Source organism: Apodemus sylvaticus, chromosome 3, assembly GCF_947179515.1.
Source record: "Apodemus sylvaticus chromosome 3, mApoSyl1.1, whole genome shotgun sequence".
Lineage (NCBI taxonomy): Eukaryota > Metazoa > Chordata > Mammalia > Rodentia > Muridae > Apodemus > Apodemus sylvaticus.
Genome location: NC_067474.1, coordinates 144,427,534 through 144,451,178, shown reverse-complemented (window position 1 = coordinate 144,451,178; position 23,645 = coordinate 144,427,534). Strand labels below are relative to the sequence as shown.

Below are 23,645 nucleotides of genomic sequence, written 5' to 3'. Positions count from 1 at the left end.
TGAAGCTTGCAGCTGCTTTATTGGCCATTCTTCCAAGTCACACACAAGCAATGACACAGGCACAGTGGGAGGAATGTCTCTAGGCCCTCAGCCCTGCCGCCCCATCTACACCACAGGCAGGGTGCAGAGCCCTGGCAGACAGGCTGAAGCAACCTAGCTGTTGGGATGTCATGATAACCAGACCCTAAATCACCCATGGCTGAAGTGACCCTTGCAGGGACCTCACCGCTGTGTGGCCATGGGGAACACTTGGCTGAAGATGAGGACAGCTAGCCATCAGAGCGGTGACTCATGGGAAGGGATTGTTTAAAACAGAAGCAACCATGTTTTTCCCACACTAAGCAGAATGGTCAGGGTATCTGTGGGACCATTGGACTTCCCAGCCCCAGCAGAGGCTGGGCGTCCACGGTGTGCATTGCACTGAATGGTGGGAGGAACCCCGTTTCTTTTTCTTTTCCTCCTGTTTGACACCTCAGTTTCTTATCAGATTTTATCATAATTCCTAATGACAGCGGTTGGCTAAACTGCTATTTGTTTAAGCAATCTGTTTGAAGGAATTGTCTTATTTGTACACTTTTGGATTAACAGGGATGGCAAATGGACACCACAATCGTGACCCACTCTATAACCTTATGGCTGAGTATAGACTGATACCAGGAACTGCCCCTTGGCCAGATTCTCTTCCGACTGCCCCTGCTGGTGTTGGCTGCCTGGCTAAACAGATCAAGCCAGTAGCTGTTAACCAAACTCACCCTAATTGGCCACAACTGTGCTCTGAACAAGTATCACCGCTGATGGAGACAAGATGAGCTGCTAGGCTGAGTATTCCGAGCTGCAAAGGGTCATTTAGCCCAGGGTGACTCAGTTGTGAGTGAGGGGTCCCCGAGAGGAGAGGACAGTGAGGGGGTGCACAAGCAGATTGTCCTGAAGTAGGCCACAGCAGCCACCAAAGTGAAGAAGCAGGAGGAGGAAATTCGCCTCTCCCAGCCCAGGGGCTGAAAGCCTGGTGGGGGGGTCACACTTCTGAGTATGGGGGTGGGGCAGGGTCCCCCTCTGGAGTCTTAGTGGGCAGAGACAAGGCTTCCTCGTAGGACGGCAGAGCCACCTGGGAGAGACAGAGAGGATAACTGAGCACCATCAAGAAGAAGCCATCGGTCTAACCTGAGGTACAAGGAGCCTCCCCTTACCATCATGAAAACGATGACAGTGGCTTCCACACCTGTGTGACCTGGTTCCGCTTCCTATTCCCCACAGGAGATGCACCTGCCCCGGCCCATTAACCTCAATGTCCAAGGCTCTGATGAACATCCTCAGTCCAAATGCTCTCAAAAGAACTGGCTCCCATCCCTCCCAAGCCTCCCATCCAGGAGTAGACACATAGCCTGGGATGCACTGCTCAAAGCTGAATTCCACTCCCTGGCTACAGTCCTCAGACTGGGCAAAGTCATGTGACCCAAGATAGTCCAATCAGACATACTGCTCTTTCTGCAGGCATTACTAAAATGGTAGGATGTTGGCCTATGGGCTCCCAAAGCTATTTTGTGACCATGGGGAAGGTCTGCCTGAAATTGGAGCCAGGACTGAGGAGAGGAGAGTCAAGAGATAGAGGTTAAATCCAAGATCAGGACACAGCCATACCTATGATGGACTTTCATGTGCTGTAGGCTACTAACTACCCCTTGGGACTTATTTCAACAGGGGTTAAGTCTCTGCTATGTGCCACCCAAAATGGCTAAACTAATGCATTTCCCACAGTTCAAAGCGACCTCCCAACACGTGGCCCAGCTGCAATGTTCTCATCACTTCAGTCGCCTGCTTCCAGACACTCTCTCTCTCCTGCCGCCCCCCAGGAAGCATCCCCTGAACCCCTGTGTTCCATGTTCATACCAAAGTGTGAGCACATCTCAGCAACTGGGCTAACTGTGCACTGTGCACACCCCTAAGACAGAGGTGGCAACTCAACATCCTCTACTCTGGTACAAGACTGGGTACAAGACCAAAGAAATAAGAGGCAGTAAAGGAAGAAGGAAAGATGGAAAGATGGAAGGATGGTTAGTAGATAGATGCTGGATGGATGGATAAATGTATGGATGGATGATGGATAGATGGATAGATGGTGGGTGAATGGATAAGTGGATGGATGGATGATAAATGGATGGATGATGGATGGATGGATGGATGGATAGATGGTGAATGGTGGGTGAATGGATAAGTGAATGGATGGGTGATGCATAGATGAACAATGGATGGATGGATGGATGGATGGATGGATGGATGGATGGATAAATAATGGTTGGACGATGGGTTATGAATGGGTAGGTGGGTGAATGAGTGATGGATGAGTAGATGGGTGAATGGATAAGTGGATAATGTGTAGATGGATGGATGATAGATGGGTAGATGGGTGGGTGGATAGATGGATGGAATCTTAGACTATCAGAGCTGACGTCATCCAAATTTCTTCTGGTCCAGCAATCATCTTACAAGCACTGAGACCTGCTGGGAGTTTGACCGTGCTCCAATGAGTATGTGGGCAGCACAAATTGAACTTGGTGTATTTTGGGGACAAGGGCACAAGGGTGGGAGAGTGGACCTGGGAGGAACAGGGAAATGGGCGTGATCGAGGTGCGTTGTATGAGATTCCCAATCTCACACACTATTCCTAATCAATCTTATCTTACCTAATATTATCTATAATATTATCTTGGAAAAGAGTGCTGAGGCTCAGAGAAGGAAAGGCACCAGCCCCAAGCAGCACAGCAGGAGAATGGCATCCCGGGTATTCGACCCTCCGTCAGGCTCACCTTAAGGAATGTCTTGAAGCTGCTGTTCTCCATGGCCGAGTTCATCTGCTTCATGAATTTGTAGCATGTGTACACACACTTGAACATGTAGACCTGGAGGAGAGCCTGTTTAGCCTGCACTCTGCCCACCCTCCTGCCCTTGCCTGAGAGGTTCTGGCCAGATGCTCAGGGAGCCCACACTCACTCATCCCAAAAGGCAGCAAACAGCAGCAGCTCAGACCCCACCCCACCCCCGTTCTGGCTCTGGGCTTCCTCCCATGCCAGCTTGGCACGCTCCAGAGACTGTCTTTGCTGATGCCCACAGCCACCGTGCAGCAAATGCTTTTGCAGCCTCTGATCTGGCCTCCAGCCTCTCTGGACACCACGAGGACCCCCTACTCAGCCACCCTGAGTGACGAGGAGCTCACTATCCAAAGGACCCCACCCATCTTGAGACAGAGTTCAATGGTGGGAAAATCCTCCTCAAAACTGCCTCTGAGCTGAGCATGGGGACACACCCCTGTGACCCTGTGTGCTCCTTTGAATATGCTAGGCCTAGGAAGTGACAGTATTGGGAGGTGTGGCCTCGTTGGAGTAGGTGTGGCCTTGTTGGAGGAAGTGTGTCACTGTGGCATGGGCTTTAAGACTTTCACCCTAGCTGCCTGGAAGTCAGTCCTAGCAGCCTTCAGGTGAAAATGTAGAACTCTCAGCTCCGCCTGCACCATGCCTGCCTGGATGCTGCCATGTTCCCACCTTGACGATAATGGGCTGAACCTCTGAACCTGTAAGCCAGCCCCAGTTAAATGTTGTCCTTATAAGAGTTGCCTTGGTCATGGTGTCTGTAAACAGCAGTAAAACCCTAAGACACCCCAGCACTTGGAAAGTAGAAGCAGTCCAAAGTCAGCCTGGGCTACATAGTTAAGCTTGAGGGCAGCCTGGACTACATGAGACCTTGTCTCAAAAACAAAAGCCCCTGATACATTGTTATATTTTAAGATTACAGAACAGTGAGTTCAGTCTCAGCCCACAGGGCTGATGTGTAACCCCACACAGCACATGGCTAGCGTCACAAGAAGGCCCAGGCTGAGTCCAGAAGCTGTGGCTTCACAGACCCACAGCCTCTAAGAAGATGGTCCCTAAGGATGCCAAGCCACATCAGAGGAGCTGAGACAGGAGAGCTAGGGAGGTGAGAAGCAGGAGGGGACCACAGGCACACCTCGTCCTGCCTCCTCACAGTCCGGTGTGGGGAGGCCTGAGCCACGGCACAGCCGTAACCGTGGTCACAGAACCATGGGGGTGCAGGGCCCACTCACCTTCAGGATGAGCACGATGATGAAGGCCACGGAGAAGATGAGCATGGCGTTGAGGAACTGGTCGCGCGGCATGCCCTCCTGGCTTGGCAGGTAATTCTGCAATGACATAGGGCCTCGTCACTGCCTCGGCCCTGGGGTTCTAATCTCCCCGCCAGGCAGGGTAACATATCTCTCCATCTCTCTCTGTCTCTGTCTCTCCTGTCTCTCACATGCACACACATGCACACATGAACACATATATGCACACACACTCATGCACACTCACACACATACATGTACGTACACACACACATACTCCATCTTGGCAACTCCCAGCTCAGGAGCCCCAGGGGAAGAAGTGTGTAGCTGGTGCCTCCTAGTCTGCGAAGGCTTTGGCTGCTAGGAGCCATCTAGACCTCTAACACCTGGTAGGTTACACCCACCACCATCAGGGGAGTTCCAGCCGGGACTAACTTTTGGGGCACCAGGTGTGAGAGGCACCACTTCTGGGCAAGGAGCAGATATGCCCACACCTTCTGTCTGCCTGCCTGTTTGTTGAAACAGACTTGCTAGCCAGACTGGTCCCAGATTCGCAGCAATCCCCTTGCCTCAGCCTCACAAGTGCTGGGATTACAGGCAAGCACCACCACACCTGGCTCCCCTTCTGAAATAAAGAGCACCAGCCTCTTCCCTGGAGGGAGGATGGGCCAGACTCAGTCAGGGACTGGCCAGGAGCAGTCAGCCAGAGGCCAGAATGAAGATTTCATTCTCGGTGCCTCCTTTTCTCCCTCCTAATCCCTCTGCTGAGGAAAGCCCGCAGCAGTGCCCTGAGGACACTCAGGTCACCCAACATAAGGCCCCCATCATGAGGAACTGTGTAAGAAAGGTACAAACACTGATGCAAAGACCCCTGGGGCAAAGACCCCTGGGGCAGCAGGGCACTCGCTCCCTTCGTAGCTGCCAGGCTGAGCCAGCAACCACGTAGCAAGCCACCTCAACGTTCCTGGCCCTCAGAACTGTGGCCGGACCTGGTCATTTTAAACCCACCTTGCTTGGCCATAGTGAGTTAGACAGCAGTGGACACCTGATGCCATTCCTATAATGTAGCTCTCAAGGCGGGCTGCTGCGAAGCTCATCATGGCCAGACCTTCACTGACCCTAGCTTCTCTCTGTCAGTTACTCCCCCAATCCATCACTCACCCCTGAGTCTTCCTCCCCAGAAACCCAGCCTCCAACCATGACCTACCCAGCATGGGGGACACCTTACCCCAGGCCACACAGCCAGGCTGTGACCTGGTCCTCCACCAAGACTCACCATGTGGTTCATGGACTTGAAGTTAAGGTAGGTGGGCACCTCCATGTAGGAACTGCACAGGGTCAGGACACTCAAACAGAAGTCCAGCAGCTGCAGTGTCATCAAGGGGACCTTAGAAGGACCCTAAGGAGGACCAAGAGGAAGCAGGAAATCCCATGAGCAGAGTACTGAGTGGCCTTCCACCCATGCCACCAACCATTCCTGCATTGACTACACTCAGTAAAAGGACATGGGATGCTCATGTCAGTGTGCCCGCAGAGCTGGGACCACAACAGGGGTCTTCTAACTCCCCAGCCCACCCACCCCCAACGTCCAGCACCCCCGCCCTTCAAGGACCAGAGTCGGGGGGAGGGGGGCTGTGAAAGGCAACTGCAACAGAGCTGTGTGTATTGTGACCAATTAAAGCCATCACACTTTTCCTCAGTGGACGTTCTTCATTTCTTGGTCATGACTATCCACTCATCTTGCTCGATTCCAAAGAAGGAATTAAACTAAGGTCAAGGGCTGAAAAGGCACCCCGCCCTTCCCCCAGGATAACCCACTCACAGCCAGTGCAAATACATCTTTTTTTTTTTTTTAAAAAAGCACTTTTTTAAAGACACTGTAGCTGTCTTCAGACACTCCAGAAGAAGGAGTCAGATATTGTTAAGGGTGGTTGTGAGCCACCATGTGGCTGCTGGGTTTTGAACTCAGGACCTTCAGAAGAGCAGCCAGTGCTCTTAACCACTGAGCCATCTCTCCAGCCCGCAAATAGACATCTTACCAGACTCTGAAACCTGGAGACATTACGCTCACCAGGGAGTGGGGATGAGGGGGTTGAGGGAGTGGGTGGGTGGGCAGGGGCTGCTACCCTATGGTACTGTACTGGGTTCTAAACCTCACTGCCCTCATTTGGTCCTAAGGGATACACTGACAGATGTAATATGCAGAGGAAAGAGCCTGAGGGTGCTTGGCAGGGATTATGGGACCCTGCTGAAGGGTATCAAGGAAGAAAGGGACCCTGCCCTGGCCAGCCTGCCCAGATCAAGTCATGCACACGGGTACTCACCGGCCGGGGCCGAGCAAGCTTCAGGAATGCCGGCAATTCGATGTAGGAGCCCAACAGTGTGAGCAGGCACAGCAGGAAGTCCATGATTTGGAGGGACAGGAAGGGTATCAGGTACTTCTCCCGGTTCTAGAAGGCAAGTCCTCCCTGTCAGGGTGTCCCTGACATGCCAGCCCTCCACAGTGCTGCCCCTGTCCCCATGCATCCTGTTCCCACCCTGGCTATCACTGATGCTACCAGATCAGTGACTAGGGCCTGGGCGGATCCACACACCTTCCTGTGAGGGACACTCTGTGGAGAGGAACATCCAGGGTGACTCAGAAGACACCAGGGAACAGGCTCCATATACAGGGGTTCGGTTATGTTTTCTCTCTGTCTGTCTTTTGGATTTTCAAGACAGGATCTCATGTATTCTAGGCTGACCTCAAACTCCCTGTGTAGCTAAGTCTCCTGCCTTCCTGTCCAGCGTGCTTAGGCTGCAGGCGTGCCCCTGCCCCACCTCATCTGTGCAGTTCTGAGGACTGAACCTGTGCATGCTGGGTAAGCCCTCTCTGCCAGTGGAGCTCAGCAAGAAGGTCACAAGATGATGGTATTGGGGGGGGGGAAATGATGCCACCTAGGGGGCATGGTTACCGGTCACTGGGGTGCCCTCAGGACTTATCCAAGACCCCTTTCCTCCTCCCGCTCCTGCTTCGCTCCCATGAAGTGAGCAGCTTTGCCCTGCGCTGCCTTCTCCCCACTGTGGTGTTCCGTCTCATCTCACACCCAAGGGAAGAGCCAGCACACCGTGGGCTGGAGACCAGAGCCAAGGCGAACCCTCCCTCCACATGACTCTCTTGGGTATTTTCATTTTTTTGTTTTTTGGGGTTTTTTTGTTTGTTTGTTTGTTTGTTTGGATTTGGTTTTTTCGAGACAGGGTTTCTCTGTATAGCTCTGGCTGTCCTGGAACTCACTCTGTAGACCAGGCTGGCCTCGAACTCAGAAATCCGCCTGCCTCTGCCTCCCAGAGTGCTGGGATTACAGGCGTGTGCCACCACCGCCCGGCTCTCTTGGGTATTTTCATCCCAGCAATGGAAGCTGAATGACAGACTCCAGGGGCGGAACCCACAAGGCAGAGTATGACCACTCTACAGAGAAGGGAACTAGACACCCAGCTAGATCCAGAATGTGACAGGTGAGGGGACTAGTCACAGGGACAGAGGTGGAGGCACCAGGAAGTAAAGGCCCTAGGACAGGAGCCTGTCCTCCCTCCAGGTGGTCAAACCAGATGTGACAGGACATGGGAAGAGGCCTCAGGAGGTCAGTCAGTGTCTCTCTCCCTCGGTGGGAACCCAGCACCCATGCATATATGCCCCCATTGGGGACAAAGTCACAGAAAAGGTGGTGGTCTCATGGTTATCTAAGCCATTCCAAGGTCGCCAAGACACCCCGTCTGAGTCCTTAGGGACTCCCTGCTCTGCCTTTTTAGCTGGACACTGAATTTCTGCAGCAGCCCCCACAGCCACAGCACACAGTGAGGACACACACACACACCCCCTGCAGCCACAGCACACAGTGAAGACACACCCCCGCAGGTGAGGCTCCCATATACAGCAAGAGATACTCTAGCCCAGCATTAAGCCTCCACTCCTCCACTTAACCAGCGTCCCCACCATCTTCGGGGCAGGACTCTCTCCAAGTGGTCAAGGGGGGACAAGGTCAACTTCCCACCTCCCTGGAGGCCATGGGGAAAATGACTCTTCTTTTGTAGGAAGTAGAGTCACAGCATGACTCAGTCTCCCCATTTCCCCATCACCCAACTCTCTCTGCCTTTCTTAGTACAGCCTCACATTCCCAGGATTTCGAGAGTGAGTGTCCCTCTGCAGTGGGGGCAGGGCAAGGGGGGATCATTGTCCCTGAGAGCAAACCCAGGACTGTCCTTTTCCCTGGACCCCACACCACTGCCCCCATTTCTCTTTTACCTCAAAGTTCCCAGCCCCACTCATAGTCCACAGAATGCAGACCTCCTGTGAGCACCACCACCCCAGGGCTCCCCTGATAGCCCAGCTAGTATGGAGTCCCATGGGGGAACGGCATCTCCCCCAGATGAACACGTGGAGATCTATGGGGTGCTCGGGACAACAGGGAGGCGTGTGCTCCTGGCCCCTTCACCCCCGCATGGCCTCGGCCTCACCTTGACCACGCCGACCAGCAGGCTGATGCTGATGAAGAAGAGGACACCGATGAGCAGGAAGCTGGAGAGCAGGTCAGCTGTAAGGCAGGGCAGAGACTGAGGCAAAGCCTGACTGGGTTCCGGGGGACCAGGCTTTGGGAACTGCTAGTGTGGGACCGTGAGAGGCCTGGGACTAGACTTGGGTAGCAGGCTAACCCTCCTCTCCCAGGTGAGGGCTGTGATTGGCGGAGGGAGTGAGACTGGTGGACAGGGCAGTGTGAAGTGCCCAATATGGCGGGAACTTCCATCTGAGCCTCGGAGCCTGAGAAAGCCCTTGGCGCCAACAGGAGAGTCTCATTTGCATGTAAAATACCCCAGGCTCTTAAAGATTCAGGGGTGCACAGCAGTCCAGTGAAAACAGCAGGACCACAGACGCCAGTCCATATGTCCTCATCATAGGCTGCCTGCAGCTCCCCTCCCGACCACCACTGCGCCCAGACATACCTATCCTGAGGTACGGCATCTTGGAGAACCTGCAGGAGACCTTACCGCGGGCCACCTCCACCACATGCTCAATGAACAGCAGGACACTCATGACCTAGGAGAGGAAGGGCATCAGTGAGCCAGGCCGCCATCCAAACAAGGCACTGTCGAGGGGCGGGAGTGACTGCTTGCCTAGTCAGTGGGCATCCTGGGTAGATCATATGGTGTTCCAATGCCTCCTCCTGGCCTTCCTCTTCCCTGCTGAGTGACTGTGGACAACTGACCTGACTACTCCAGATCTCGCTTTCCTCATCTGTAAATAGGGCTCATACAGAAGCTACCTTAGGCACCCCCTGTACCTTAGGAGGCACAGGAGAGACTCAGAAGGACACCCTGCCTCTCACTGCTGAAGATCAGTTGCCCTGACCGCACCCCTTCCCTGTACCCCCAGAACAGGCTGTGGCTGACACAGGACCTTGGTCATCATACCCAAGCATCATGGAGCCCCAAGGTCATGAACCACCAGCAGAAGTCTAGAATGCTCTGTAGAGCCCCAGGCCCTGGGCAAGCCAGTCACGGTCACCACAGCGCCAGAATCCCTACTTTCCCAGCTATCAAGGAGCTGATAACACCAGCCTCCTAGAGGCGCGGAGAGCCAGACAGGACGACCAGCCAAAGCATGTGAGAGCCCGGTCTGTACAAGATGAGGAACAGGTGTCACCTGGTCTGCCCGCTCCAGCAAGGAAGCCTGGGTCTTGCTTACTGATGTAGATGTTGCATGGAAGGAAGGAAGGAAGGAAGGAAGGAAGGAAGGAAGGAAGGAAGGAAGGAAGGAAGGAAGGAAGGAAGGAAGCCTGTCCTTTGGAGACACTTACATGCAAGACAGAGAAGAGACGATTCTGACTGGCCTAGGTATTGGGTGTCCCAGATGCCAAAGCTACAAAGGCTGTCAGGGTATTTTGTCTATTCCACAACCATCTATCAGAAGAGTCCTACACCATGCCACTGTGTGGACCTCACACCCTTCCGTGTGTCTGTGTCTTCCCAGAAGCTCTGTGTCTCTTCCCCATTACAACACACTCAGGTCTCCAGGCGCAGTCTACCCAGGCTGAGATCAGGATCCCCCGCCCCCACCCCCACTGTGTGCACTTTATCAGTTAGGCCTGAGTTCATGTTGGCTTACTAAGTGGCAGGTCGCACTGAGTGGACTGGCAGCCAGACCGTTATCTGTTTCCCTTTCCAAACTCTGGGTGATTGGTTGGCTCAATAGTTTTGGCCTTTTGGTATTTATCTCAGATATGGATCTCAATCAGTCTTTTTGAGCCCCACGTTCAAGAGTCAGAAAGAGGGGCAGCACAGGAAGTGGATGGTGAGAGGGCTCTGGGATTTGGATCCAGAGCAATGTTGTGTCCTTGAGAGAGTCACTTTACCTCTCTGAATTTGCCCATCTGTTGGGCCTGGCAGGAGCTGAAGCCAGAGCCTGCCTTGGGCTGGCACGCTCCCTGCCGGGCTCCTCCTGTAGCTGCTCCTCTGCCTGATGGGAAGGGAGTCGAAGGTTCTGCTTCATCCAAAGTGGCAGCTGCCCGAAGGGGCTGCTGCAGGTTTGGTGCGTGGGGGTGGGGAATAAAGGAGGGGCTGGAAAGGGCTGCAGCCCCATCCCCCACGCCTGAGCCCAGGAACTTTGCCAGGTGGGCTCAAATGAGACAGTCTCAACTTCCAGCTGCCAGATGAGCCCTGGGTGCACTTGTACGCTGTAGTGGTTATTCCTGGTTGTCAACTTGACTATGTCTGGAATGAACTACAATCCAGAATTGGAAGGCTCACCTATGATGCTAATCTGGAGGCTCAGAGAAACAAGTTTCTGACCTGGATCTTGGCACAGAGATCTTGAAACATAGTGGCTATGAATTCCAGAAGATTAAGACAAGATCTCTGAGTTCAAGGTCATCTGGGATTAAAGGCTCGGTTGGCACAAATCTTTAATCTGGGCCACACCCTCTGCTGGAAAACTACTTAAGGACATTGAAAGAAGGAAGACTGACTCACTCTTCCTTGTCTGCTTGCCTTGTGGGAACTGAGCAACTGCTAGATCCTTGGACTTCCATCCACAGCTGCTGCTGACCATTGCTAGGGAATTGGACTACGGACGGTAAGTCATCGACAAATTCCCTAACTATATAGAGACTGCCCATATGTTCTGTGACTAATACATATGCTCTCTGTTCCTTTCAGAAGTTCGGAGAGATTAAGAGGCTAGCCCGAGGTCACACACCAAGGCAAGAGTCAGGCAACACCCAAGTCTTCAGTGCTGTCCTTGTGTGCCCCTGCAACTGTCCTTTTACAGATGGGCAAGTTCAGAGAGGGAAAGCCACATACCAACATCTGGAAAACTTGAGAATATTGTCTACATCCCTGTGTTCTGCACAATGTACTAAAGACATTGCAAACTCACGCCAAGACCTTCCAGAGGTTAGTTTAAGAAGCGGTACAAACGTTAGGAACCCTGGCATTGGGGCTGGGGCATAATGGACAGTGTTTACCCAGCATGCAAAATACCCTGGCTTCATCTCCAGCACCCCTCAAATTATGCATGGCACAGGGTATTGTAATCCCACTTCCTGAGAGGTAGAAACAGGTCATCTACCCTAAGCTATATAGTAAGTTTGAGTCCAACCTGGGCTACATGAAGTCCCAACTCAAAACGAATAAACAAATACCCCAACACTGCACCCAGGAGGGTGGCCCAGTGAGGCCAGAAGCGGTTCCCCACTGCGAGGGTGGAGGGGAGGTGTCTTCTGAGGAGCTTGCTGTTGCCTTGGATCTCAGACGTTGCTGAGGGGCTGGGGGAGGGGTGAGTCTGTCCTCACTTGCCATGTGAGAGTCCAGAGCTCAGAGAGGGCAGGTACCAGCCGGAGGTCACACGGTAAGGCAACCTAAGAGTTAGCTCAGCAGGAAGGAGGCTTCCTCAGAGCCCACCACCTTGTGTCCCTAAGAGATGGAATGGCAACTCCTGACCCAATTACTGGCCCTACTGTGTGCAGAGACATGAACACAAGTCTGGCCTACAGTTGCCCATAGCTCAGGAGAAAGGGCATAATTTCCATAGGGAAAGAGGAAGAAGGCTGCCCTGCTCTGCTGGTTGGAAGCTCAAACCTCTGTCCCCAACCCCAAGGCTCCTCTCAGGGCTGGTGACCTTGTTCACAGCCACCTGCCTCCTCCCTGGGAACTACCCAGAGCCCCTCCCTGGCTCTTGGAAGGGCAGACTCTGGAGACCCCACAGGCTTTCTTCCTATCTGTGTTACCTGAGATGCTGGCTTCACCCTGGCCCCTCCCCTGCCTCGATTTTCACCAACAGAAGGGCGCTGTTGAGTATGTGAAGGACACAGCAGGATTTCTGCACAGAGCAGGGGCCCCACATCAATGCCTTCCACCACAGGGCCTCCAGCTGCACAAGCTTGTCAGAGAACACAGCGGCTCAGCCACAGCCCCAGGCCTCAGTAAGCATCCCAGCTCCACAGAAGCAATCGGCAGCCATGAAAGGACAGGGGACAGAAGGGGGATTTCCAGGCCTAGCCTCCCCTCTCACTGACACTGGGCTCCATCTGGCTGTAGCTGTGAGACTCTCTCAGGCTGCAGGTGCTCGGCAAGCCGTGTCCTGGGGACTGTGATATCCTCTCTACTGTGGAGACAGATGCCATTGAGCCTGCTGGCCCCAGCCCAGCGTCCTCTCTCCATACAAGCAACATTTTGTGACTGAGTTCTGCACCCTGAGTTAGCCACTGACCTCCCTGGGCTTTGAAATGACACCCCCCCCCACCTCTAAGGTTACTACAGGGTCACGGGGCGCATGGGACACAGCTGTCATACAGCTTGAGCAGGACTGAGAACAAACGTAAAAGAGTGTGAGGGAGACTGGCTGGGGACATATATGTGATGTGAGGAGGAGGTATCAGGCTGCCAGTGAGAGCTATGGTGATGGAAAGGGGCCACACCATTTTCCTGAAGTTGGCCTGGTGTAGGTGACAGGGACCATGGCGGTGACAGAGTTGAAACACCAGTGGGCTGGGAGGCAGGAAGTGACAGCTGCAGTCTCTGTGATGACCGTACTGCAGGCGACACTGATGACATACATGGGAACGTTGGGGTGACAACGTTCAGAGGCAGTGATGAGCCCGAGAGGGTGATCACAGAGGGCAGAGTCGCTGGTGCCACCTCAGGTGCAAAGGCAGGACAGAAAGGGAGAAGTTTGGGGACCTGAGAAGGACAGGAGTTCCTCACCTCAGAGTCTTCTTGAAGGTTTTCACCAAGTAAGCATCAAGAGTTCACAAACTGGGGCTGGGGAGATGGCTCAGTGACTAAGAGCACAATTCCCAGCATCCTCATGGGCGCTCACAACTCTAGATAACTCCCGTTGGGGGTGGGGGGCCGATACCCTCTTTTGATCTCTACAGGTGCACAGACATACACACAGATGAAACACCCCCCTACACAGGAAAAAAAACTAGAAAAGAAAATCTCAAAGCAATTGAGAACTGCTTAGAGCCAGCCGTCCTTCCTTTCCGGCTGTAAACTCATTTTCTGGGGCTCACACAGGAGCCCCGTTATAGGCGGGGGCTCACACAGAAGCCCCGTTGCAGGCTGGGGCTTACACAGGAACCCCATTACAGGCAGGGGCTCACACAGGAACCCCATTGCAGGCCGGGGCTTACACAGGAGCCCCGTTGCAGGCCGGGGCTTACACAGGAGCCCCATTGCAGGCCGGGGCTTACACAGGAGCCCCGTTACAGGCCAAGCCGTGTTCTAAGCCCCTTGTTCAGCCCTGCTGCTTCGTGGCTCTACCTCAGCAATGTTGATCCCGCCCTATAAACTACTCATCAAAAGGAGAAAAGGGAAAGGGGGCGTTTCCTAGCAACCCTTCCAGATGAGCTTAAGAGTCATGCCCCAGCCTGTCCTCACCAACAGCGCATCCCCTGTGCCAACCACACCCTTCCATTGTTGACCCAAAGGGCAGATCTGCCCTGCTCTGTGTGCCACTAGGTGACATGGGACATTGAGAATTTGCAAAACTCTAGGCCTTTATGGTAGCTATCAATCCCTCCCTGTGTGTGACCCTCTATGTCAGCTGCCCACCCTGGGGAACCCAGGTCAAGTCATCATGGAGGTCACAGAGAGACAGAAATGTCATCAGCCAGAGGAAGCTCCCCTCCCCTGCTTCCTGTCAGTTTATCGGGGTGGCTGGGTGGGGTACTCTCTCCTCAGCGTACCCCCAGTCTCTAGATGCCACCGCAGCACCCTCCTCCTGCCTGCAAACTCCACTGCACCCAGCTGGCTCCTTGCTGTGCCAGAGTCATCTGAGCTGGCTTTTCCCCAGCTGCTGGTCCCTCCCCACCCCACCTCAGCAGAATGAGCCACCCCCCCACACACACTGCCTGGACTCTGTGGGGACTCAGAGGCCCTGAGTAGTGGTGCACACACCTGGACTCCCAGTACCTAGGAGGTGTAAGCAGGATGATCCTTAGGAATTATCCTTGGAATCAGGGTTATCCTTGGGTACAGAGAGAATTCAAGGCTAGCCTATGCTACATGAGGCCCTGTCTCCAAGATAAGAACAAAAGAAAGGGAAAAAAGAATGGAGGGAGGTGGAATGGAGGGAGGGAAGGAGAGAGGGAGGAAGGGAGGGAGAGAAAGAGGGAGAGAGGGAGAGAGGAATAAAGAAGAGAAATGAAAAACAGAAAAGGAAAAGAGGAAAAAGAGAATCCCAGGATACCCACAAGTGCCCTGTGTGGCCTGCACCAGTCCACATAAACAGCCCTGTGCCTCAGTTTCCCCAACATAGAAGAAAGAGCAGACTCTTCCCACCTCAGAGAATCATTGTGAGGAGAAAATGAGGCGACATCTATCTACCACAGAGAATGATGACACAAAAAGATGAACTGACCCCCATGGAGCACACGTTATGAACAAGAAGTCCAAGCTACCAGAAGCTGCGACTGGAAAGCCCAGACCTGAAGCCGCCCAAGCGCTGTCTTCCCTCTCAGGGGGTGGGGGGGCAGACAGGAGAGGCTCCCACTGTGAGGACCTGTGCAGCAAAGTGGGACCTGGGGGAGGGGCTAGGGGTGAGGCTCCGGGTCTGAGGCCTCAAAGACACTGCCCTGGTGAGCTGCAAGCTCCAGTGACCGTCAGGGCTGGCACCGGGCAGGGCAGTGGCTAGAGGACCATCTTAGGGGACAGTTACTGGGTGACAGCTGACCATAATTTGGGAATGGGCTAACTGTCTGTCTCTAGGGGTGACTTATGAATTAACAGTTTATAAAACTTGAAGCCACTGTGATCGGCTTCCACCCGTTGCATCCCAGGGCTCGGCACTTACCAAAGATAACTCAGGCCAAGTCAACCGCTGTGCCAGCCTGTGAGGCAGGGCACAGAGACGCAGCACGCAGGATCCAGGGACCCTTGGGAAGTTCTGGGGTACCAGGGGGCGGGGGCTCAGAGAAGCGTTCTTAGAAGAAGGGAATGCCCCCGGAAAGGTGCTCAGTCACAGCAGATGCCACACGGGAAGGACAGAGTGCGAGCCCTCACCCAGGAGACGGAGGCAGGAGTGGAAGGCATCCAGTCACAGTCAGCTCCTCCCAGACCGCCCCGTCCCCGTTAGTCACATCAGTGTGTGGCTAGGGAGTGTGTGGGACAGACTGGGAGCACCACCATGGAGGGCATGGCTGACAACGGCTCTCCAGGAGCAGAGCACACACAAAGCCCTCCTCCCACACCCCTCCCTCACAGGGCCCTCCTCCCACACCCCTCCCTCACAGGGCCCTCCTCCCACACCCCTCCCTCACAGGGCCCTCCTCCCACACCCTCCCTCACAGGGCCCTCCTCCCACACCCCTCCCTCACAGGGCCCTCCTCCCACAACCCTCCCTCATAGAGCCCTCCTCCCACAACCCTCCCTCACAGAGCCCTCCTCCCACACCCCTCCCTCACAGGGCCCTCCTCCCACACCCCTCCCTCACAGGGCCCTCCTCCCACAACCCTCCCTCACAGGGCCCTCCTCCCACACCCCTCCCTCACAGGGCCCTCCTCCCACACCCCTCCCTCACAGGGCCCTCCTCCCACACCCCTCCCTCACAGGGCCCTCCTCCCACACCCCTCCCTCACAGGGCCCTCCTCCCACACCCCTCCCTCACAGGGCCCTCCTCCCACACCCCTCCCTCACAGGGCCCTCCTCCCACAACCCTCCCTCACAGGGCCCTCCTCCCACAACCCTCCCTCACAGGGCCCTCCTCCCACACCCCTCCCTCACAGGGCCCTCCTCCCACACCCCTCCCTCACAGGGCCCTCCTCCCACACCCCTCCCTCACAGGGCCCTCCTCCCACACCCCTCCCTCACAGAGCCCTCCTCCCACAACCCTCCCTCACAGGGCCCTCCTCCCACACCCCTCCCTCACAGAGCCCTCCTCCCACAACCCTCCCTCACAGGGCCCTCCTCCCACAACCCTCCCTCACAGAGCCCTCCTCCCACAACCCTCCCTCACAGGGCCCTCCTCCCACAACCCTCCCTCACAGAGCCCTCCTCCCACACCCCTCCCTCACAGAGCCCTCCTCCCACACCCCTCCCTCACAGAGCCCTCCTCCCACACCCCTCCCTCACAGAGCCCTCCTCCCATACCCCTCCCTCACAGAGCCCTCCTCCCACACCCCTCCCTCACAGAGCCCTCCTCCCACACCCCTCCCTCACAGAGCCCTCCTCCCACAACCCTCCCTCACAGGGCCCTCCTCCCACAACCCTCCCTCTCAGAGTCCTCCTCCCACAACCCTCCCTCACAGAGCCCTCCTCCCACACCCCTCCCTCACAGGGCCCTCCTCCCACAACCCTCCCTCACAGGGCCCTCCTCCCACACCCCTCCCTCACAGGGCCAGCAGAGCTGAGCATCACTGATGACACTTGACACAGTTTGCCACCAGTGCCTCAGAGCACTGGCAGCCAGTGCTAGCCACCTGGACATCTTCTCCCCAGCAAGGATGCCCACCAGAAGACAGGAGGCAGGTCTGCCCAAAGACCCAGGAGCCAGGAATGGAAAGGCCAGGTCACAGGACAAACAGAAAGACAGAGATGTGCCGGGAAGGTTCACCAAGTAATCTCCCTTCCTTCGCAATCATGAGAAACTGTTCACTAGGCTCAACCCATGGCCTGGTTGTTCATCTTCAACTTCCTGTATATCCACCCCGAGCTATTCCTCACACCCACCACTTCCTATTTATCTTGTTAACTGACTTTACCAGAAAAAAAAACCAACCTACACCTCCTTAAAACACTAAACACGACACGTCAAACTACAAGTCGGATCGATTACAGTCGATGATGGCGGAGGATTGGAATGTTGCAGGTCCCAAGCCAGCTTACCACAGGCTATCTTCATTCCCTCAGTGGTCCTTTACTTAAAGCGTGGGAACATGTCTTTAACCTAACATCTTAGTGACTGTTGGATAAATCCTTTCAGAATGTGCTAACTGACCCAAGCCTCCACCAACCCAAAGACTAAAAGTGTCCCAGATAAGCACCTGAGGCCACACGGCAGAGACTTGTCTGTTTGGTTGTAACCTGGTGTTTCCACCAACGTGTTTGAAAAGTCTGTTAACTTAAGACTTTCTTTGTTCTGTTTCTGTAAGATAAAAAAAATGTCAGGAATCTGACACCATGTTAAGACCTTTTGAGGTGGGAGTTGTTTGTTCTTCAATGACCATTTTGAGAGCAAAAACCTGCAATAATAGCACTGGGTGTTGTGTTAGCTGTAATTGTTAGGGCCCTTCCTTCTGCATGCCAAGTCTTCCCCTGAATGCTGACACGCCCTTTCACACGCCCTCCCAAGCCTCAGCCCTCTGAGGCAGGCTCTATCAGGGTCCCCACTTGCCCCCTGGAGCAGGTGATGCTGAAATTGAATCTTGGCATGTGTGCCCGACATCTAAGAAGATAGCTGCTGGGAGTGACAGCTCATGACTGCCACCGTGGCCCAGCCTCCATCTGGATCAGGAACCCAGGCTTGTGTTCTTTCCCCCAAGCCAGTTGACCTGTCCCCTTGGCAGCCCTGCTTGGCTTCCCTGAGCCTCAGTTTCCTCTTCTACAGAATTGAGAATGTGGAGGCAGCTGCTGTCCGGGGCTCACACTTGACACACTGACTCCCCAGGCAACAGGAGGAACCTGAGGCTCTGTTCTGAGGATGGGATTAGAGCTGTGTATCACCAGGTGCTTTCCTGGAGTTCTGAGCCACCGTCTAAGGCAGTCGGGTCTCCTAGGAGACTCAGGCTCAGAGCCAATCCCTCTCTCGTACTAGACCACTGCTCTGGGCTGAGAACAAAAGCCTTGCTTCCTGGGTTACTGTGCCCCAGTCCTGACAGAGAAGCCTTAGCCTGACACAAACCAGCCCTAACTCAGTACTGCTTCTGCACCCTGGCACAGAAGTGCCAGGTGCTTCCCTGGTCATTCCTCTCTCACAACAGGGTGACCCTCAAGCAAGATGTCCTAAATGTCACTGGGGAGGGACCAGGACACTGGCCTCCCCACAGCAGGAAGGGCACACAGGGGTGGCGGGCCAGATTCTGACTCTGTCCAGCCCAGGGTATAGAGAAGAAGGTGCCCGGTGCTCAGGCCTTAGCTGAGACTTTCCCAAGGGACCAATGGGGCTAATTTTTAGATCCCAGTTGAGCACTTGAGCTTTCAAAAGGAGACTGACTCCCATGGTTGGCCATATGGCCAGCTGACCCCCCATGTCACTAAGGACGTACCAAGCCCAGAACCTCAAAAGAATCGCCTTTGGCCCAGAAACCATTGGCCTCCATTAATGGCTGGAACACTTGAGGCTCAGATGGCAACAACAGACACCTGTGTGCTCAGGATCACCTCCCCAGTTAGTGACATGTATCCAATCGCTGCCCGCAACAGGAAGTTAAAGGAGGAGGTCTGAAGTTCTGAGGCAAGCAAGTCAGAAGGACTTTCTGGAAGAAGCTTCCTTGAAGATCTCAAGAAAGAGAAATGCCTCATGACTCCCAGAGTGCTGAGGAAGGAGAGAGGCCTCTCAGACAGGCAAGCTACCCCAGCCAGGGCCTAGGAGTCCCACCGCCCTTCCCTGCCTGTCTACGCACTTTGTACACTTTAGTATACAGAAAACCACCATTTGGATTTTGGTGTACAAAGCAGTCCTGCTTTAAGCGCTTTAAACCACACGCGATGTGTATCTGTGAGTTGTTGACCAGTCAGCTGCCCTGTGAGGAAGCACCGGTACTCTGTCCATTCCATCCTCCAGAAGAGGAACCTCATTCCTGACTCCACTGCTCACGGTTAGTCACCCCAGCTCTGAAACTGAAAGAGGAGAAAGAAAACTTCGCAGAGAAGATGCCGACAAGGTGTGACTACACTTCTAAGCAATGCCTTAAGCCTGCTGATTGTCATGCAAAGGAGCCCCCATCCGTGCGTCAGGTCACCAGGCACACCTGGTGAGGCACAGTCCACCAAATACCCTACAGAATTCCACAGAGCCATCCCAGTCCTCAGTCCAGGAGACCTGAGAGCCCGCGACTGCCCAGGGGAACCCAAGAAGGATGGCACCCGGAGTGACAGGCCCCAGACTCTGAAACAGAAAACGGATACAGAAAGGACAGAAAGAGAAAGCAGTCTGTAGGTCTTGAGGGGCAGCTGTCACAGGCGTGTCCCATTGACGCAAGACAGGAGAGGAACACTGGGGAGCTCTCGAATCTGCCATCTCCTCTAAATCAGAAACTGTTGAAAACAAAATGTTTACTTTAAAAAGTAGTCTGGCTGGGCGGTGGTGGCCCACACCTTTAATCCCAGCACTTGGAGGCAGAAGCAGGCGAATTTCTGAGTTCGAGGCCAGCCTGGTCTACAGAGTGAGTTCCAGGACACCTAGAGCTATACAGAGAAACCCTGTCTCAAAAAAAACAAAACAAACAAAAAAAAAGTAGTCTGCACGCTGAGCCTCGTGGGGCAGGCCTGTGATCCAGAGGCTCTGAAGGCTGAAGCAGGATGTGCCCAAATTCCAGGCCAGCCTGAGCAACTTAGCTGACGCTGTGCCCTGGGTCCCACCCCTCCTAGTATCACAGAGGAGAAAGAGAGGGGAGAGAAATTGTAAACACAGCCCTAGCGAGGCTGAAGCAGGAGAGTAAGTTCTAAGGCAGCTTGGTCTGCTTGGCAAGACCTGGTCTCAAAGAAATGCAAGAAAAGAAGGCAAATACAGAAGAAAGCCAGGGGAAAATAGACTTTTCACAGTCCCCAGCTAATGAAGGCCCACACACCAGCCCCACCTTCTCTGCTGTTAGCCCCTCCCCTTAGCTACAGTCTGTACAGCTTTCTCTGGTCACTGCAGGCACCAGTCCCACACCCACACCCACCCCACCCCAATATCAGGAATGGACAGGGGAACACAGCAGGCGAGAGCCCAGGGATTTCTCTACTAAAAGGTCTGCCAGTGTCCCTCTCCCTTCTTTATTTCCTTCCACCAACTCAGAACACAAGGAAGAACTCAAGAGGCCAGCCGGGGACCCTGCCCTCATCCCCCTGTGCCCAGGACAAGCCAGAAGCCTGCAGCATCAGAGCACAACCCTGTTGGCCAGGTAGGACCTTCCTGTAATTGTACCCTACAGTTCCACGAAGCGTGGCCCCATCTCAGGCGTCAATGGCCCAATTTAATCCTCCCCACAGGGACCAAGTGCACAAATAGCTCTCAACGTACAGAGATGTCACCCATGGCTGGCTCCAGATGACGGCAACATGAGTAGCTGGTACATCTGGTGGCGGCTTCTCTTTTTCTACCCAGATGTCTGACGTCCTGTTGGCACACCTGGCACCCACCTGCTACGCCAAAGGAAAGCCCCCAGCCCTTTTCCTATGGGGAGGAAAAAGGACCTCTGGCTAAGGGGGTAGGAAGGTCATCCATGGACCCTAACCCAGTCCCTGGGATGGGTATCTGACTTTCAGGCCTCTCTGCTCACACCCCCACCCCATGGCTCTAGAACCTTCCACGGCGCTGGATGACTCACATACCATGCCTTGGTGTTGAAGATTGCACAATCATGGCCCACGTCTAGGGACTAGAACGATGGCTAGGAGGTGACCTATTTATACAATGCAAAGAATGATCCCACCCCAAATAACATTGGAGCACCAAAGGAAAGGCTCTAAGGCTCAACCTTACCCAAAGTCACTTCCTCCTCCTCAAGTGTCCCAGTAGGCTCCGGAACCAGGCACACCTCACCTTGGCACACTGGCTCCTCCTCCACACTCCCCCTCCCACACTACAGCTTCCCCACCTGTGACACTCCTTCCAGGAAGCCTTCCCTGATCCCTCGACCCACAATCTCTGGATCTCTATGGAATTGGGGCATCACTCATCTCATGAATCCACAACTGAGAGGCTTGGACGGTACGAATAAGAAGAAACCTCAATGGTTGCACTATACAGCCTGCTGGGTTTATTTACTTTTTAAGATTTTTACGATATTCTGAGAGGCCAGCCAAACAGACAAGAAACGCTTCTCTGAAAGGCAGGAGCAGCGCCACCAGAGCAAGGGTCCCAGCAACCGCAAGCCCCTCCACCCCACTGAAGCCACTTAGTGACCCCACCCCCACCCCCACCCCCACATACTGCAAACATCTGAGTTCGAAGCTCCCATTCCCGTCCACGGCTCCTGCTCCCCACTTTAGATAGGGAAGCAAGCCCCAAGCCAGGTTTTCCCAGGAGCTCAAACAGCTGACTCCAGCAGAGCTGGCATAAGGACCCTTGTCACATCCTTCCCAGAATGCTGTGCTATCTCAGAGATGACAATCTGAAAGACTTGATGCCGAGACAGAGTGCCACCGCCCTTCTCAGCTCCAGTGCTGGCTGAGACTGTGCGGTAGTTTTCCCCCCATGCCAGGGCCTAGATCAGCAGATCTCAACCTGTGGGTTCCGACTCTTTTGGCAACTCTTTATCTCTAAAAATATATTTACATTATGATTCATAACAGTAGTAAAATTATGGTTATGATGTAGCAATGAAAATGATGTTATGGTTGGGGGAGGTCACCACAACGTGAGGAACTGTATTAAAGGGCTGCAGCATCAGGAAGGTTGAGAACCCCTGCTCTTGGTAGACAGGTGGGTCAGGCCACACTCATGAAAAGCCAGGGGACCATGTTGCACATGTCCCTCATGCTTTATAGATATCACCTTCACCCACACAGCCACCCAACACACAACTCTTATCATCCTCATCTTCGTTTTTGATCTAAAGAAACAGGCTCAGAGAGGTTAAACAAGTCATCCAAGACTGCACAGCAAAGGCTGAGAACGGGGCCTCTGGGAGGTGCACACAAGGGCTTACGGACAGAACTGGTTTGTACCACTGCCTGGCCACACTGCTTGTGGCCGGAAGCAGATGTCACCGGGCTCTGCGCAGAAGCCTGCGGATTTAGGTTGGTTTTGAGGAAGCTCTTCCAGGCCCAGGAGAACTGTTAGTCACAGGTTCTGTCTGAGTCACTGAAGCTATAAAATGTTTGGGCCTCAGGGAGCTAAGTGTGGCCAGGAGCAGGGGTGAGGGGTGAATCCCAGCAGAAGAGAACAGAGACTCCAAAGGGAGAGCCTTATCCCTGGGGACTAAGACTGGACCTGGGGGTCACACTGTGACAATGGCAGCCCCAGGCAGTTCCCCAAGCACGAAGTTTGAGCTGTCCTTGAAGGGAGAAGGTGACTTGACTGAGCTGTGAGCTGAGGGGAAGCGTTCCCTGGTTCCCACCAGAAGTCCAAAGGGGTAAGCCCAGACCCCAGACTAGGAAAGGGCCCAGAAAGCCCTACAGGTCTGTGTGGGGCCCTGGCATCCTGGAGCCATTCCAATCTGCACGTCTCCCCACTGCCAGCCTGCTTTTCTCTCTGCACACCTGCAACCTTATGGACACTCACTCGCTATTCTGCTTGACTCCACAGGGAAATACTGAAGCCCAGAGTAGCACAGGGCTTGTCCAGGGTCCCACAGACAAGCAATAGGTAGCAATCCCTCAGTTGGAAGATCTCAGTGTATCCTTGCACACACACAAGCACATACACACACACACACAACACCCCACACACCCCAATACTCACTATGTGGTAAACGGCCAGGGCTATGGTGGCGACTCGGACGTTGAAACAACAGCATGTCTGCCTGACTGGCGCTGCGCGGGAGGCCATGGTGCTCAGTCCCCTCTTCCGAGGCTATGAGTAAGGAGTCTTGGGCCCACAGCAGGACAAAAAAAGAGGAAGCCACAGGCTGCCTGCCTCACTTCCGCCTTGCCTCAGACAGCAGGGGCCAGGTCTGTAAGTCTGAGGTATAGCAGCTGCAGTGGGGAGGGAAGTGGGGGGGTCACAGTCACATCAGGGAGCCGGAGAGGAGCAGCCACCTTTCCCAGGGGCTCCAGTGCCTCACCGGAACTGGGCTCTGCATTTACACACACTCTATCTGCTTCCTGGGTGCTGAACACCACCCTTAGAAGCCCTTTTTTAGAAGAAGAATCAGATATGGAAATCTGCCCCAAATCAAACAGTTTGAATGGC

At 54.3% G+C, this 23,645-nt stretch overlaps 1 protein-coding gene across 1 annotated transcript; it reads right to left on the bottom strand.

Annotated features, from left to right (window-relative positions):
* Laptm5 (lysosomal protein transmembrane 5) lies at positions 1 to 23,356 on the bottom strand. Its single transcript, XM_052177542.1, has 8 exons — positions 23,196 to 23,356; positions 9,092 to 9,185; positions 8,609 to 8,685; positions 6,439 to 6,564; positions 5,391 to 5,513; positions 4,097 to 4,192; positions 2,805 to 2,897; positions 1 to 1,105 (listed from the first exon to the last, which is right to left on the bottom strand). The coding sequence occupies exons 1-8, from the start codon at positions 23,280 to 23,282 to the stop codon at positions 1,016 to 1,018; spliced, it is 786 nt and encodes a 261-aa protein (XP_052033502.1). The 5' UTR covers positions 23,283 to 23,356; the 3' UTR covers positions 1 to 1,015.
* Between the last annotated feature and the right edge of the window lie 289 nt (positions 23,357 to 23,645).

Bases quoted from the DNA above. Each gene is read 5' to 3' on its own strand.
- Laptm5 (XM_052177542.1), bottom strand. From the start codon at position 23,282: ATGGCCTCCCGCGCAGCGCCAGTCAGGCAGACATGCTGTTGTTTCAAC. The intron at 5,514-6,438 runs GTGAGTACCCGT...GGTCCTCCTTAG, and splicing joins AGCTTGCTCGGCCCCGGCCG to GGTCCTTCTAAGGTCCCCTT. The intron at 2,898-4,096 runs GTGAGTGGGCCC...GCTCTCCTCCAG, and splicing joins TCATCGTGCTCATCCTGAAG to GTCTACATGTTCAAGTGTGT.